Source organism: Fopius arisanus, unplaced genomic scaffold (genome assembly GCF_000806365.1).
Source record: "Fopius arisanus strain USDA-PBARC FA_bdor unplaced genomic scaffold, ASM80636v1 scaffold00015, whole genome shotgun sequence".
Classification (NCBI taxonomy): Eukaryota; Metazoa; Arthropoda; class Insecta; order Hymenoptera; family Braconidae; genus Fopius; species Fopius arisanus.
In genome coordinates, this window is record NW_011887754.1 from 842926 (window position 1) to 854705 (window position 11780).

The following is an 11780-nucleotide window of genomic DNA, read 5'->3' on the forward strand; positions in this document are numbered from 1 at the left end:
TTAATTGATGTTTAAGTAAATCGTTTAATTTCTTTGATTTAATATCTTTATCACATTATCAAAGAGAGGATCACATTCGTCCTCGGAAAAGCTTCTGCTAATATAAAGTATTTTAATATAAGAAATGCCAGGGCTGCTTTGAATCTGCAAATTCTTATGCTTCAATTCAGTGTACAAATTATGCAAATCTATTATATCGAAAATTTATAATAATTGTAAAAAGTTTTGTGTGCTGTTTTCACTGGAATAGACTGTTTTCTCTATGAAATAAATGTAATTATGTATGGGACCAAAATATAAGTAAAATTGATTGGGGAATTGATCGCGAGATCACTGGATTTATTAATGGATCGGGGGATTTTTTGGATATTTTTGAAATATAATTTCATGTTAAAATTGAAATTCATTAAAGTATCAGGAGAACATAAAAATCGAAGAGTTATTCACTGAAATTGCCAAATTCAAAATTTCAGTGAATACCTCCTCGATTTTCATATTCTCCTGATACTTTTTCGAAAATTTTGAATTTGAAAATTTCGGTGAATATCTTCTCGGAGCTCCTGATATTTTTTCGAAAATTTTGAATTTGAAAATTTCAGTGAATACCTCTTCGATTTTCATGTTCAAATATTTTTTCGAAAATTTTGAATTTTACAATTTCAGTGAATACCTTTGATTTTCATGTTCAAATATTTTTTCGAAAATTTTGAATTTGAAAATTTCAGTGAATACCAATTTCGTAACGCAGAAAACTCACCCTGTCGACTAGTTCCTCTGACAGACACCCCCATTGCGTTGTGGCGCCCCCGTCTCTTGGGGTGCAGTACTACGATGCCCGTGGGGTCACTCAAACCCCCAGAACTGACCCTCTACTGTAGTCAATCCTCTCTGACTTAAAACGTTGCGGGCAGAAGTCGCGGATGACGTTTAGCCAGGAGCTTAATAACAAACAAACACAACCCCTCAAAATTCTATTCTCCCAAAAATGGGCGCAGAGTTAAATCTCGGGGTTCGTTTAAGCTCAGGAACTTTCTCGACGATAAAACTGAGTGACGTGGATCTTAAAACGAGAGTTGAAGACCTCCGACTCAGTGCTGCCAAGAAATTCGAGCTCCCGAAGGACGCATTCGGTATGACTTTCCCTTTTCATTGTTCTGTCACAAAAAAATATATTATTCTATTCTATTTAAAATGTCAACATTTTTATTTTTATATCTATATTTTTCTTGCTCCCGAGAGTTTAATTATCATCTACCAGATAAATAATTATAAAACAGAGATCAATTCCAGAAAATAAAATAATTCATCCTTTCTGTTGTCAAACTGCAGAGCTCATTCATTGTGGATGCATATTGGAGGATGACTCCTCCTTGGAATCATGTGGTCTGAAGGACGGTTCAATGGTCCACGTTCTGAAGAAGAAGGAGGCAGAGAAGCCGGTTCCAGCTAAGGCCATCACCGAGGGTAGTATCCTGCAGATCGCCAATGCGTTTAAGGCTTTCAATGAAAATCCCCCTCTGAGGAATGCTCTGCATGTGAGAACATTCACGATTATGGAGTTTGTTGTGTTTTTAACCCCTAGAAACAAAGGGCTATACAATATTCTGTTTTCAGCGGTTGAGCAAGCGTCCAGAGGTGATTGAAAATATCATTGTAACAACTCCAGGGCTCATCGATGATTCAGTGGCTGTTGCTATGCTCCAGGATCCAGATCTAATGGCTCATTTCAATGATTTAGATACTGTGCGAAGGTAAATTCTTGCAACCCTTTCCTCTAATTATTAATAAATATCTTGGAGCTGAAGAGAAATATTTTTTTAATTCCAGAGCTGCAGAGCTTCACCCAGTGCTGGCAGAGGCAGCTTTGCTGATCGTATCAGCTGTCCACGAAGAAGCTCACCGTTCAGCAGCTCAAGGCACAGGTCCATCGACTCTGAATGCCCCATCAGCTGCCTACTCGTACAGCCTTGACAATCTCAGTGAAGACGAGGAGATGGCAGGTGATTCCTCGCAATCCTCAGACTCTAATACAGCTATCACCGCAGCTCAATTAGCAGCAGCTCTTTCCCGAGCAAATCCAAGGAGTGCATTTCCCCTGTCACATTCATCCTCATCGACATCAGCTGGAAGCAATTCAGGCCTCATCACCACAGAGATGTTCTCCCAGGCGATGCAGCAGGCTTTTGCATCAGCTCCCAGTGGTACCACCTCGATGCCACCACCTGCCCCTGCAATTCCTCCTTTGGTACCACAGAGTGGAGATCTCCAGAGGCAACTCGCTCAGATGCACGAAATTGGGCTTCAGGATGATGCTGCCAACGTCATGGCCCTCCAGTTTACAAATGGAGATGTCCAAGCTGCTATCGAACTCGTCTTCAGTGGGTTCAGTGATAACTAGTGAGAGTTTTTATCATTTTTATAAGAGACATCAATGCGTTTATTGTATTTATGAAGCTGAGTTAAATTACACCTGTAATAAATTATTGACATTAAGTCGACGATTTAAGGTTTTGATTTTCGAATTCAAGGGGGTGTTGTGGAGAATTTTTTTTTTCTCACCACTTTATTATTATTTTTGTAATTATACTAGTTATTAATTATACATTAATTTCAGGAGAAAATGTAGAGATATTGATTTCTGTAGAGAATTCTTTTGAGTACAAGAAGGATCTTACATTTTTCTCTGAATTTATTCCTCTCAGAGGGATCCATTCCATTGGAGGAGTGGATATGTCTGGAAAATACCGATCAAAAGAACCTGCGATTCTTTATAGGAGCTGAAATCGCGAACCCTTTGTGTATCGACTGCAGAACGACCTTCTGCATTAAAAACGTAAAAACCTCCCCTACTCCACTTCATTCAGTCCCTCAAACAAAAAGAGTTGGGTAGGGCAGAACGAGAGGGGTTGTTCTGCAAAGGGTCACATTGACGTGGGTAAAAAAGCAACTCCTGACCTGGAGATAAACCAAGTCCTGCGCCACTGTTTGTACAGAAATCGCCAGAAGAAAAATTTAAAAAACCCAAGTAGAAAAGTCAAGTGTACACTCAGTGTAAAATTCAATTGCAATGACAGCAATTAAAACCAATTAAATTATTGAGAGGGGGAAAGGGGGCGCATTGAAGTGTGGGAGTGTGATCTCATTGGAAATTATTGGCATTACAGCTGAGTTTAATGTATGGGGAAAGAATGAGCACGTGCGTTTCACCAACACCAATATCATCTTGCCATTTGTAGTGGATTCAAAAGCTCCGACACTGACGTGAGAGGCGCTTCAAATATACAACTAATACAACGAAACCCTCGCCGTTATATCTCCGAGGGGATATTTCTACGTCTGCCAGCTGTAATCGGGCTCTCATACCCTTCACACGTGTCTCCAGTGAGTCTTTACCAGACCGGTAGTTCCTCCTCACACGTGGTCTCTTTACGCGCCTCTATTGCTTCAAAATTCCTGTCGTAATAACTCGTTGTATTATTATTTCGTCTCCTCTCTTTTGGGGACAACTGCAGTTTCTTCACCCTTGTTGCGGGGTTGCCACGGTGATGTCAAGATAATGGTGCATATTGAAAAAATTTTCTTACGCTCTGGAATCATTTCGTGAGAGGATTTCATGTGGATTTGCTATTTTAGTTTTCTCTGGTGAGTAAAATTTTCGTAACAAATCCGCGACAGCAAATTCCTTGCCGGAAGTTCTGTCAGTTACAGGTGGTTCAAGGATTGAGTATTCTTAGGGTTTCTATTTTTTCGCTTTGGGGTTTTGGAGTAAAAAATTTTTTGAGTTGCCAGCTGGTATTACGTCAAAGTCAATAAACTCAGGTGTGGAGTGATTTTAAAACGAAAAACGGTTTTTCCGAATTTATCATCGTGATGATAAACACTTTCTTGGGATTTTCCGTTGTATTCTTGTTGAGCGACAATTTACCGAAGCCGAAAATTATGCGAATTTATTAATTTCACAAGAAAATTTGATTATCCGTGGAAAAAATTTCCGCAACGCCGAAAAGTTTTGAATACTGCATCCGATTTTTTAATCCTATTATTTCAATCTTATTTTTTAATCTAAAATTAAACAAGTCAAATGATTTGTAGTAATAAAACGGAATATCATGATTTGTTCATCGATGATTCAATCGATTCAGTAGAATATTCGACAATTAATTATTAATTTATGTGGAGATGAATTGATGTAAAATTGAAATCTTGACTCCTTGCAGGATTCACGAAATTTCCTATAAAAAAATCTCTCGTTAATTCAGACTCCTCTCCGCAACGAATTGAATAAATTGCTCCAATACTTGTAATTGAAAAAAACAAAACCGAAATAGGTTCGCCGGTCCACCCTGTACTCACTAATTCCATGCGGGCGTTGTAAACAAGAATAATTTCATAATTGACAAACCCACGCAGTTGTTATTGAATAATTGCTTCAAGGTAAGAAGCGTTGATTACTGAATGAGTAAAAATTAACGAAAAGATCTTGAAAATGAGTGCATGGATTAAAGAAATATCTAAGATGAATCATGTAGTGGAATTGATGTAGGAGTTAAAAATGCCGTACGAGGAGAATGGAAAGGCGGAAATAGACCTGGAGGATGTGGAATTGAGTCCCCTCCAGCGGAGGACACGTTTCCATGTCAACCGGGTGGACAGCATGGAGGGTAGGACGAGTCTCCTTGGGGAACAGGAAACAAAAAAATCCCTCAGGCATATGACACGTGAAGCTTTACCGAGGCTCGATAATTATCGCAATATTCTGAGCATTCAGGCAGCACATAGACCCTCTCTGGATGAATTACATAATCCTACGTTCAATTTAAATAAGGTAAGATACAGCAGTTGATATTTTCAGCTTCCCGAAATCGCTGATGATTTTCTAAGTGAAGAATGTTGATGTAATATTGGTATGATTGTACGCGTCAAGAAGGCAGAAATTGGGTAATTAAGACAGAGACAGTATTCATAATTCTCGGGTCATGTTGAAGACCTGCACGTACCATTCGAATTATTGAATCATCTGGAAAACCTCGAGTGTCGGCATTCGTCTGTCTATAAACTCATACTTTCTAAGAAGTCATTGAAGATTCCACGATCATCCGTTTCATTCTCATCTGCATTCAGTCATTTCAGGAACTCAATATTTTCAATAAAACCTCGAATTTCCTATCATTTTTTGTCTTGATATTTTCTCATACAAACAACAATTCAGAATAAACCTGAAGAATGAGTAGATATGAGTAGATACCGGCAATAACTCTTTTAAATATCATCGGGTTATTAATCACCGGATAAAAATGAGGCTTTAGTTAATTCTCTATTGAATTCTAATCCGGTAATTTATTCAGATTCCCTTTGCTGAAGGAATTTCAAACAACCTAGACATCAACGTCAAATCGAAGCCCAACGTAAAGATTTAATCCCTTTCTGTCTCTTACGTTTAATCGCAGTTGGCATCCGTTTATTCGTGTTTTCACAAGGCCAAAGTCGCTCAAACACGCATTACTGTACATCGCAAGGTGGAGACTGAGAAACGATTAAAATTAAAATTCAGATAAAATGAATCCAGCGGTCTAGACAATTGATAACAAGAGATAATCATGATGCTTTATTTCATGTTGCCCTGGAATATCATCTACAGCTTTTAATCAACACAGAAACTCAAAATGACCGGAAAACCCGTCTATTTTTAGCCCAACTATCATTCTTGCTTTACCTTCTACTTCTCCATCTCTCAATTGCGAACTTGAATCATTAGATCCACTCGCAGATGAGTTATGGACTCGTATTGGGGGAGCTTGGCTTCAACCAAGTCATCAGTACGTTTTGTTTCAGACATTAAACCGAGATGGAAAATTTTTCCATATACCCAGTTGAATTGATTCAACGATTTATCCCGCGTTATTCCTTTATTCCCCAGTTGATAAACCAGATTAAGATGAACTGCCAAATCCTTGGAAATCCTTCTCATCCAGTGTGAAACCTTCTGAGGCTTCTGTTGAGGCAATTGCTAAAGTCTCTCTTAGATAACACCAGACCTTGACACTGATGCTTTCCGATTTTTATTATTAACAAATGTCATTTGCTTGGGGTTAATTGGATGAATCTCCCCTGAATCTTCCAGAAATTAATTAAATCACCAGTAAAAATCCTTGATTATAATTGAGGCTTCAAATCAATTTGTTTTAATTGCAATTCATTGGCAGATTGACTTTTTTTTTCAGGCCGGTGGAACCAACACGTTACCATTGAATCACGAGAAACCCGCGGGGGTTGGGGTAAAATTCGGATGGATTCAGGGGGTGCTGATGAGATGTCTTCTCAATATATGGGGGGTGATGCTTTTTCTGAGACTTTCGTGGGTTGTCGCGGAGACTGGTGTCGGTGAGTCTCGAGGATAAAATTATTTTATCATGGCTGATAATGGATAAGAAAAAATTTATAAGTCAAATGTTTGACTCTCTTTAGGGCAAGCTTTTCTGTTGATAATGACGACGACGGTAGTGACAACAATAACTGCCTTGTCAATGTCCGCAATCAGTACAAACGGCTTGATAAAAGGGGGTGGAACTTATTATATGATCTCAAGATCCCTTGGTCCAGAATTTGGTGGATCCATAGGTCTGATTTTCTCCCTGGCTAATGCCGTCGCCTGTTCCATGTATGTCGTTGGATTCTGCGAGAGTCTCATGGATTTACTTCGACCTGGGGAGAATTGTCTCGTGGATGGGTGCGGACCCTGGGATATCAGGATTGTAGGTCTGTTGCAAGTTCCTATTAATCCAATAGACATTTGATAGGTCGATCTATTAAAATTATTCCATCCAATTAATTCCGCCTGTCAAATAAATTTATAATTCTCCTCAGTTCTTCAATTTGTCAATAAAATAATTCGTTGGCAAGTCCTTAATGTGAATGTGAAGTGAATACTCTTATTAGTAATTAAAAATTTTTTTAGAGGTGAAAAATTGATGGAGATAATTGAAGATGAAGCGCAGATTTCTAGGATTGGGATTGTTGGTGGAAAATTAATGTCCACGTGGTAAAGGGATTTTTATTAACTATTGTCTCCGTTTAGGTTGCATAACAATAATTGTCCTGCTTGTCATTGTTATGATTGGGATGGAGTGGGAAGCGAAAGCACAATTGGGACTTTTAGTCATTCTCCTCATTGCACTTGCCGATTTCATCATTGGCACCTTCATCGGTCCCAAGAGCGACCAGGACTACGCCAAAGGTTTCATAGGATATAACGGTGAATACCCCTTTCATGTTTATAAAAAAAAAAAAAATTGTTTATGCGTTTTTTATTTGCAGCAAACTTATTCAAACAAAATTTTGGACCTGATTATCGGCCGAAGGACGATAAGGAGCACACTTTCTTCTCGGTATTAGCGATATTTTTTCCAGCAGCCACTGGAATTCTCGCTGGCGCCAATATTTCTGGAGATTTGAAGGTAATTTAATTACCAGTCATAGAAATTTTTTTAGATGTGATTATTTAATAATAAGTGGTTCATAATTGGAGTGGGTACCAAGTGCTGAGAAATTTCATGATTATAACAAAAAATTGAAATGTCAAGCTGACAATTCCACGAAAATGAATTCCTAAAGAGGTAAATTTTTTACAGTGTCATATTTATCAACTTGATATAATTAAACCTTCAAATTACTGCAATTTTCCCGTCCCAGTAATCTTCACTGAAATTTCCCAACACTCACTAATTGCCCTAAACTCAGGATCCACAGTCAGCAATTCCTAAAGGAACTCTCCTGGCAATTGCCCTCACAACCGCTTCATACTTAATGATGGCAGCGATGGTTGGTGGAACAGTAATGAGAGACGCTTCCGGGAATTTAGCAGATTTAATTGAATTGGCAAACAATTCTGTAGTTTTACTGAACACCACAATTCTCCCAAATACCTCGATGATGGTTAATTCAACTGTGGAGAGTCTGAGTGTCTCTGGAATTAACTGGACATACGGTAGATCATTCAACTGCACGGGGGGCTGCAAGTACGGTAGCCACAACAGTTATCAAGTTGTTGAACTTGTCTCTGGCTTTGGACCGTTCATCTACGCGGGCTGTTTTGCAGCAACTCTGTCCAGTGCCCTGGCTTCCCTAGTTTCAGCACCAAAAGTATTCCAAGCGCTTTGCCAGGATCACTTGTACCCCGGAATCCACTGGTTCAGTGGGAAAAAGGGAAAGGAACCAATCCGAGGATATTTACTCACGTTTATCATTGCAGTTGGATTCATTCTAATTGGTAATTAAAACTTTTTAATTGCTCGTTCGTGTCTCTTCGTCATCAACTGATGATCGATCGCTCTTTTAATTGGTCTGGTTTGGGCTTTCATGGGGAAATTCGTGTTCACTTTTATGAAGTTTTTTTTTCTTATATTCTAGGTAACCTGGATTCCATTGCGCCATTGATCTCAAATTTCTTCCTCGCTGCATACACACTCATCAATTTCAGCACTTTTCACGCATCCCTGGCTAAACCCATTGGTTGGCGGCCGACATTCAAAGTAAGAATAAACTGCCGTTTATCGAGTGATCTATTGCATTTCTGGAAGGAATCGTTTTTTTATTTCATTCTGGGGTCAGAAAAAAATTCGGCCTCATGCCAATTCCCAACGTTTGTAAAATTTTGTAAGACTTGTCTTTAAATTTCAGTATTATAATATGTGGCTGAGTCTCGCTGGATCGATTCTCTGTGTCGCTGTTATGTTCCTCATCTCCTGGTGGACGGCTCTGATCACATTATGCGCAGTCATGGCTCTCTATTTAGTTGTTGCGTACAGAAAACCAGGTAAATCCCACAACATGAACGAAAGGATTACGAAGTCCTCTTTTCCCTCAATCGTTGTTTCCAGACGTTAATTGGGGATCAACTACCCAAGCACAAACGTATAACAGTGCTCTCAATGCTGTTCAACAACTGGACAGAGTGGAGGAGCACGTCAAAAATTATAGGCCCCAGCTTATGGTGCTGAGTGGTGCTCCAAGCGTCAGATCAGCTCTTATAGACTTTGCCCATCATATTACAAAGAATCAAAGTCTTTTAATCTGCGGTCACATCGTCGAGGTGAGCTAATGGATCGAAGCGGAGAGTGCAAGTTTCAAAGTTTCAACTTGTATCGGTGAAGAAGTTCTGGAACAATTTGACTCGACCTCGTTAGCCTCCAGTACTGATCGATAAAAAAGGAGAAAAAAATCTCTAGAAAATTTTTGAACAGTTTAGTTATCCAAAAAAATTCAAGTTTTGTATTATTTCTTAGATTATGCTATGGAAAATTCATAACTGATTAGCTAATGTTGATTGGAATTAATTGACCTTTGTAGACTTCGTTGTCCTACAAGACTCGAGCGATAATGATGGCGAAGAACACCTCGTGGTTGAAAAATAACAAAATGAAGGGATTCTACAATTTAGTGGATGGCGCTAATTTCCAGGATGGAGCAACTTCTCTCCTGCAGTCCTCGGGGCTTGGAAAATTAAAGCCAAATATTCTAATGATGGGATACAAGCAGAACTGGGCGACTTGCTCTGCCGAGGCTCGAAACATGTACTTCAATGTTATGCAGTGAGTAATTTCCTTCCCCGATAAAATAAAGTAATTAAATTTTGTTGAATTATCATTCTCGTTTATTTAATTTTCATTCCAGCAAAGCGTTGGATATGCACATCGCAGTGGCAATTCTACGGTTGAGTGAGGGTTTGGACTGTAGTTCAGTTCTTAATGAAGCCGAAGACTCGAAGAGAAGTGCTACGACAACAATTCGAGGGAATCAGAGTTTCTCCCAGTTGAGTCAAGGTGAATTGGGTATTGAAGCTGTGAAGGATGATAAATTGAATTTTCATATCTTGTTGGAGATGTACAGTCGTAAAACTCATGAATGGAAAATGATTCTGATGAGTTGTTCCAGGAGTTGAAAAATGCCAAACGAATTTATTCTATTTTTCGTGGAAATTTTATGGAATAAGTTGTATATTGAATGAGATTCCATTGAATTTCTCTGAATTTACAGGTAGTAGCTCTTCGGATATTTCCATGCCGGGGAGCCCTCAGCCTAGACGACCCAAAGTCATTAATGAATGTCCTGATGGCTGTCTGGAGGACGTGAAGGAGCAAAAGCCCACGATAGTAACGATATCGAAGGAGCTTCTGGGATCAGTTACAAAATTCAAGAGAAAGCAGAAAAAGGGAACCGTCGACGTTTGGTGGCTCTACGACGACGGCGGACTCACGCTTCTGTTGCCTTATATTATCAGCACTAGGCGCAACTGGTCCAACAGCAAACTACGGGTGTTTGCACTCGCTAATAAAAATTCAGAGTTGGAGTATGAACAGAGAAAGTTAGTTCTTGTATTTTATTCTTTTTCGAAACTACCCTTTCGGTATTCCTTCAACATATTAGTATTTTAATTTTGTAGCATGGCAAGTCTGTTGTCCAAGTTCAGGATAGATTACTCAGCCCTGAAGGTAATTCCAGACGTGTCAAAGCAAGCGCAGCCCCAGACGAAGAACTTTTTTGATCTTCTCATAGCTGACTTCCAGAGTTCATCGGCATCCAGAGACGAAGGTATTCGAAAATAACTCTGATGTTTCAAAATGTGTGCATTATCCTCATTACTCGATTAAATCTCTATTTGAAGATGGCACGATAACAGAGTCGGAGCTCCTTGCAATGAACGAGAAGACAAACAGGCATCTGAGATTGAGGGAGCTGTTAATTGAGAACTCAATGGATGCTAATCTTGTTGTCATGTGAGTTGGAACTATTCAGTTGGTGCCTTCACTCGATGGATAGTCAAACAATGTTACCGGTTTTTTTTTTCTTTCCAATGATATTTTAATTGATTCATTGAGTTGAATTGATTGTTCTAGGACATTGCCAATGCCGAGGAAAGGAGCTGTTTCGGCTCCTCTATACATGGCTTGGTTGGAGACATTGACACGAGATATGCCACCCTTCCTACTAGTCCGTGGAAATCAGACGTCAGTCTTGACGTTTTACTCGTGAAGAAGAATATGGAGGCAGCGAGAAACTTCGCAGAAACTTTCAACCTGATAATATAAAAAATGTAATTTATTTGCCTTTCGCAGTGATCAGGCGTGCAAGTTAGTCCGTTATTAATTTTACCGGATGGTGGAGAAACTTGGCAGCACCGCAGAGATTTATTTTTGTAAAAATAAAAGAAAAGACAATTTTAGATTAATTGCCTTGATTGATTTAATAACGATTGCGTGGAGACATGCAGAAATCGTGATTTATTGAGTGATACCGGAAATTATTTTGTTTATCTTGATGAACTTTCATAACATTTTTTTTCATTTCCTCAATTCTTGGATTGGAAAATATTTACAACAATTTGCAGCACATACCAGAAAATGTGAATATTTAATATTCATGTGGGACTATGGATTTTCCTGGTAATTAACTTAGAGTGTGAAATTGCCACAAATTAACGAATCAGTTCTGTTGACCACAAGTGGGTAAACTCAAAATTTGGTTTTCCACCGAAAGTTTTTGATATTTCTCTCTGGTTTGCACTTTTGAAAATCAATGAGGGTTTATTCAACCCACACGCGAGTTGTGGTCAGGTTTCACTCGGTAGAGATATATTTTATTCATGGAGCAGACAAGAGCCTCGATCAATCCATGACAATACCCAGGGCACAAAAATTTATGATATCAGCGTCATTAGTCAGTGGATTTTTTCTGAATTCAGGCCGTGTAATTAGAGACGATAGAGAAACGCCTGAAGACGCCCC

General features: G+C 39.0%; 2 protein-coding genes across 3 annotated transcripts; both read left to right on the forward strand.

Annotated features, from left to right (window-relative positions):
* The first annotated feature begins 869 nt into the window (after nucleotides 1–869).
* Nucleotides 870–2501, forward strand: LOC105263495 (ubiquitin-like protein 7). The gene is made up of 4 exons (XM_011299737.1): nucleotides 870–1130; nucleotides 1330–1535; nucleotides 1615–1751; nucleotides 1828–2501. The coding sequence occupies exons 1-4, from the start codon at nucleotides 986–988 to the stop codon at nucleotides 2396–2398; spliced, it is 1059 nt and encodes a 352-aa protein (XP_011298039.1). The 5' UTR covers nucleotides 870–985; the 3' UTR covers nucleotides 2399–2501.
* Nucleotides 2502–3355: 854 nt separating this feature from the next.
* Ncc69 (sodium chloride cotransporter 69) lies at nucleotides 3356–11338 on the forward strand. 2 transcript variants are annotated; one of them, XM_011299739.1, is made up of 16 exons: nucleotides 3356–3642; nucleotides 4530–4825; nucleotides 6222–6381; nucleotides 6466–6756; nucleotides 7076–7252; nucleotides 7315–7454; nucleotides 7738–8266; nucleotides 8407–8528; nucleotides 8677–8812; nucleotides 8877–9088; nucleotides 9346–9587; nucleotides 9670–9818; nucleotides 10033–10360; nucleotides 10439–10587; nucleotides 10661–10772; nucleotides 10893–11338. In XM_011299739.1, exons 2-16 carry the CDS (start codon nucleotides 4553–4555, stop codon nucleotides 11026–11028), a joined length of 3156 nt encoding a protein of 1051 aa, XP_011298041.1. In that variant the 5' UTR covers nucleotides 3356–3642; nucleotides 4530–4552; the 3' UTR covers nucleotides 11029–11338. The 2 variants fall into 2 exon arrangements, with proteins under 2 accessions (XP_011298041.1, XP_011298040.1); XM_011299738.1 differs by having other exon boundaries at nucleotides 4544–4825.
* Nucleotides 11339–11780: the final 442 nt, after the last annotated feature.

What these genes read in the sequence shown, in the direction of transcription:
- LOC105263495 (XM_011299737.1), top strand. Translation starts at nt 986, where the DNA reads ATGGGCGCAGAGTTAAATCTCGGGGTTCGTTTAAGCTCAGGAACTTTC. An exon ending in GCTCCCGAAGGACGCATTCG is followed by an intron (nt 1,131 to 1,329) that starts GTATGACTTTCC and finishes GTCAAACTGCAG; the next exon opens with AGCTCATTCATTGTGGATGC. An exon ending in CTCTGAGGAATGCTCTGCAT is followed by an intron (nt 1,536 to 1,614) that starts GTGAGAACATTC and finishes TTCTGTTTTCAG; the next exon opens with CGGTTGAGCAAGCGTCCAGA.
- Ncc69 (XM_011299739.1), top strand. Translation starts at nt 4,553, where the DNA reads ATGCCGTACGAGGAGAATGGAAAGGCGGAAATAGACCTGGAGGATGTG. An exon ending in AGTTGGATTCATTCTAATTG is followed by an intron (nt 8,267 to 8,406) that starts GTAATTAAAACT and finishes CTTATATTCTAG; the next exon opens with GTAACCTGGATTCCATTGCG. An exon ending in ATCGGCATCCAGAGACGAAG is followed by an intron (nt 10,588 to 10,660) that starts GTATTCGAAAAT and finishes CTCTATTTGAAG; the next exon opens with ATGGCACGATAACAGAGTCG.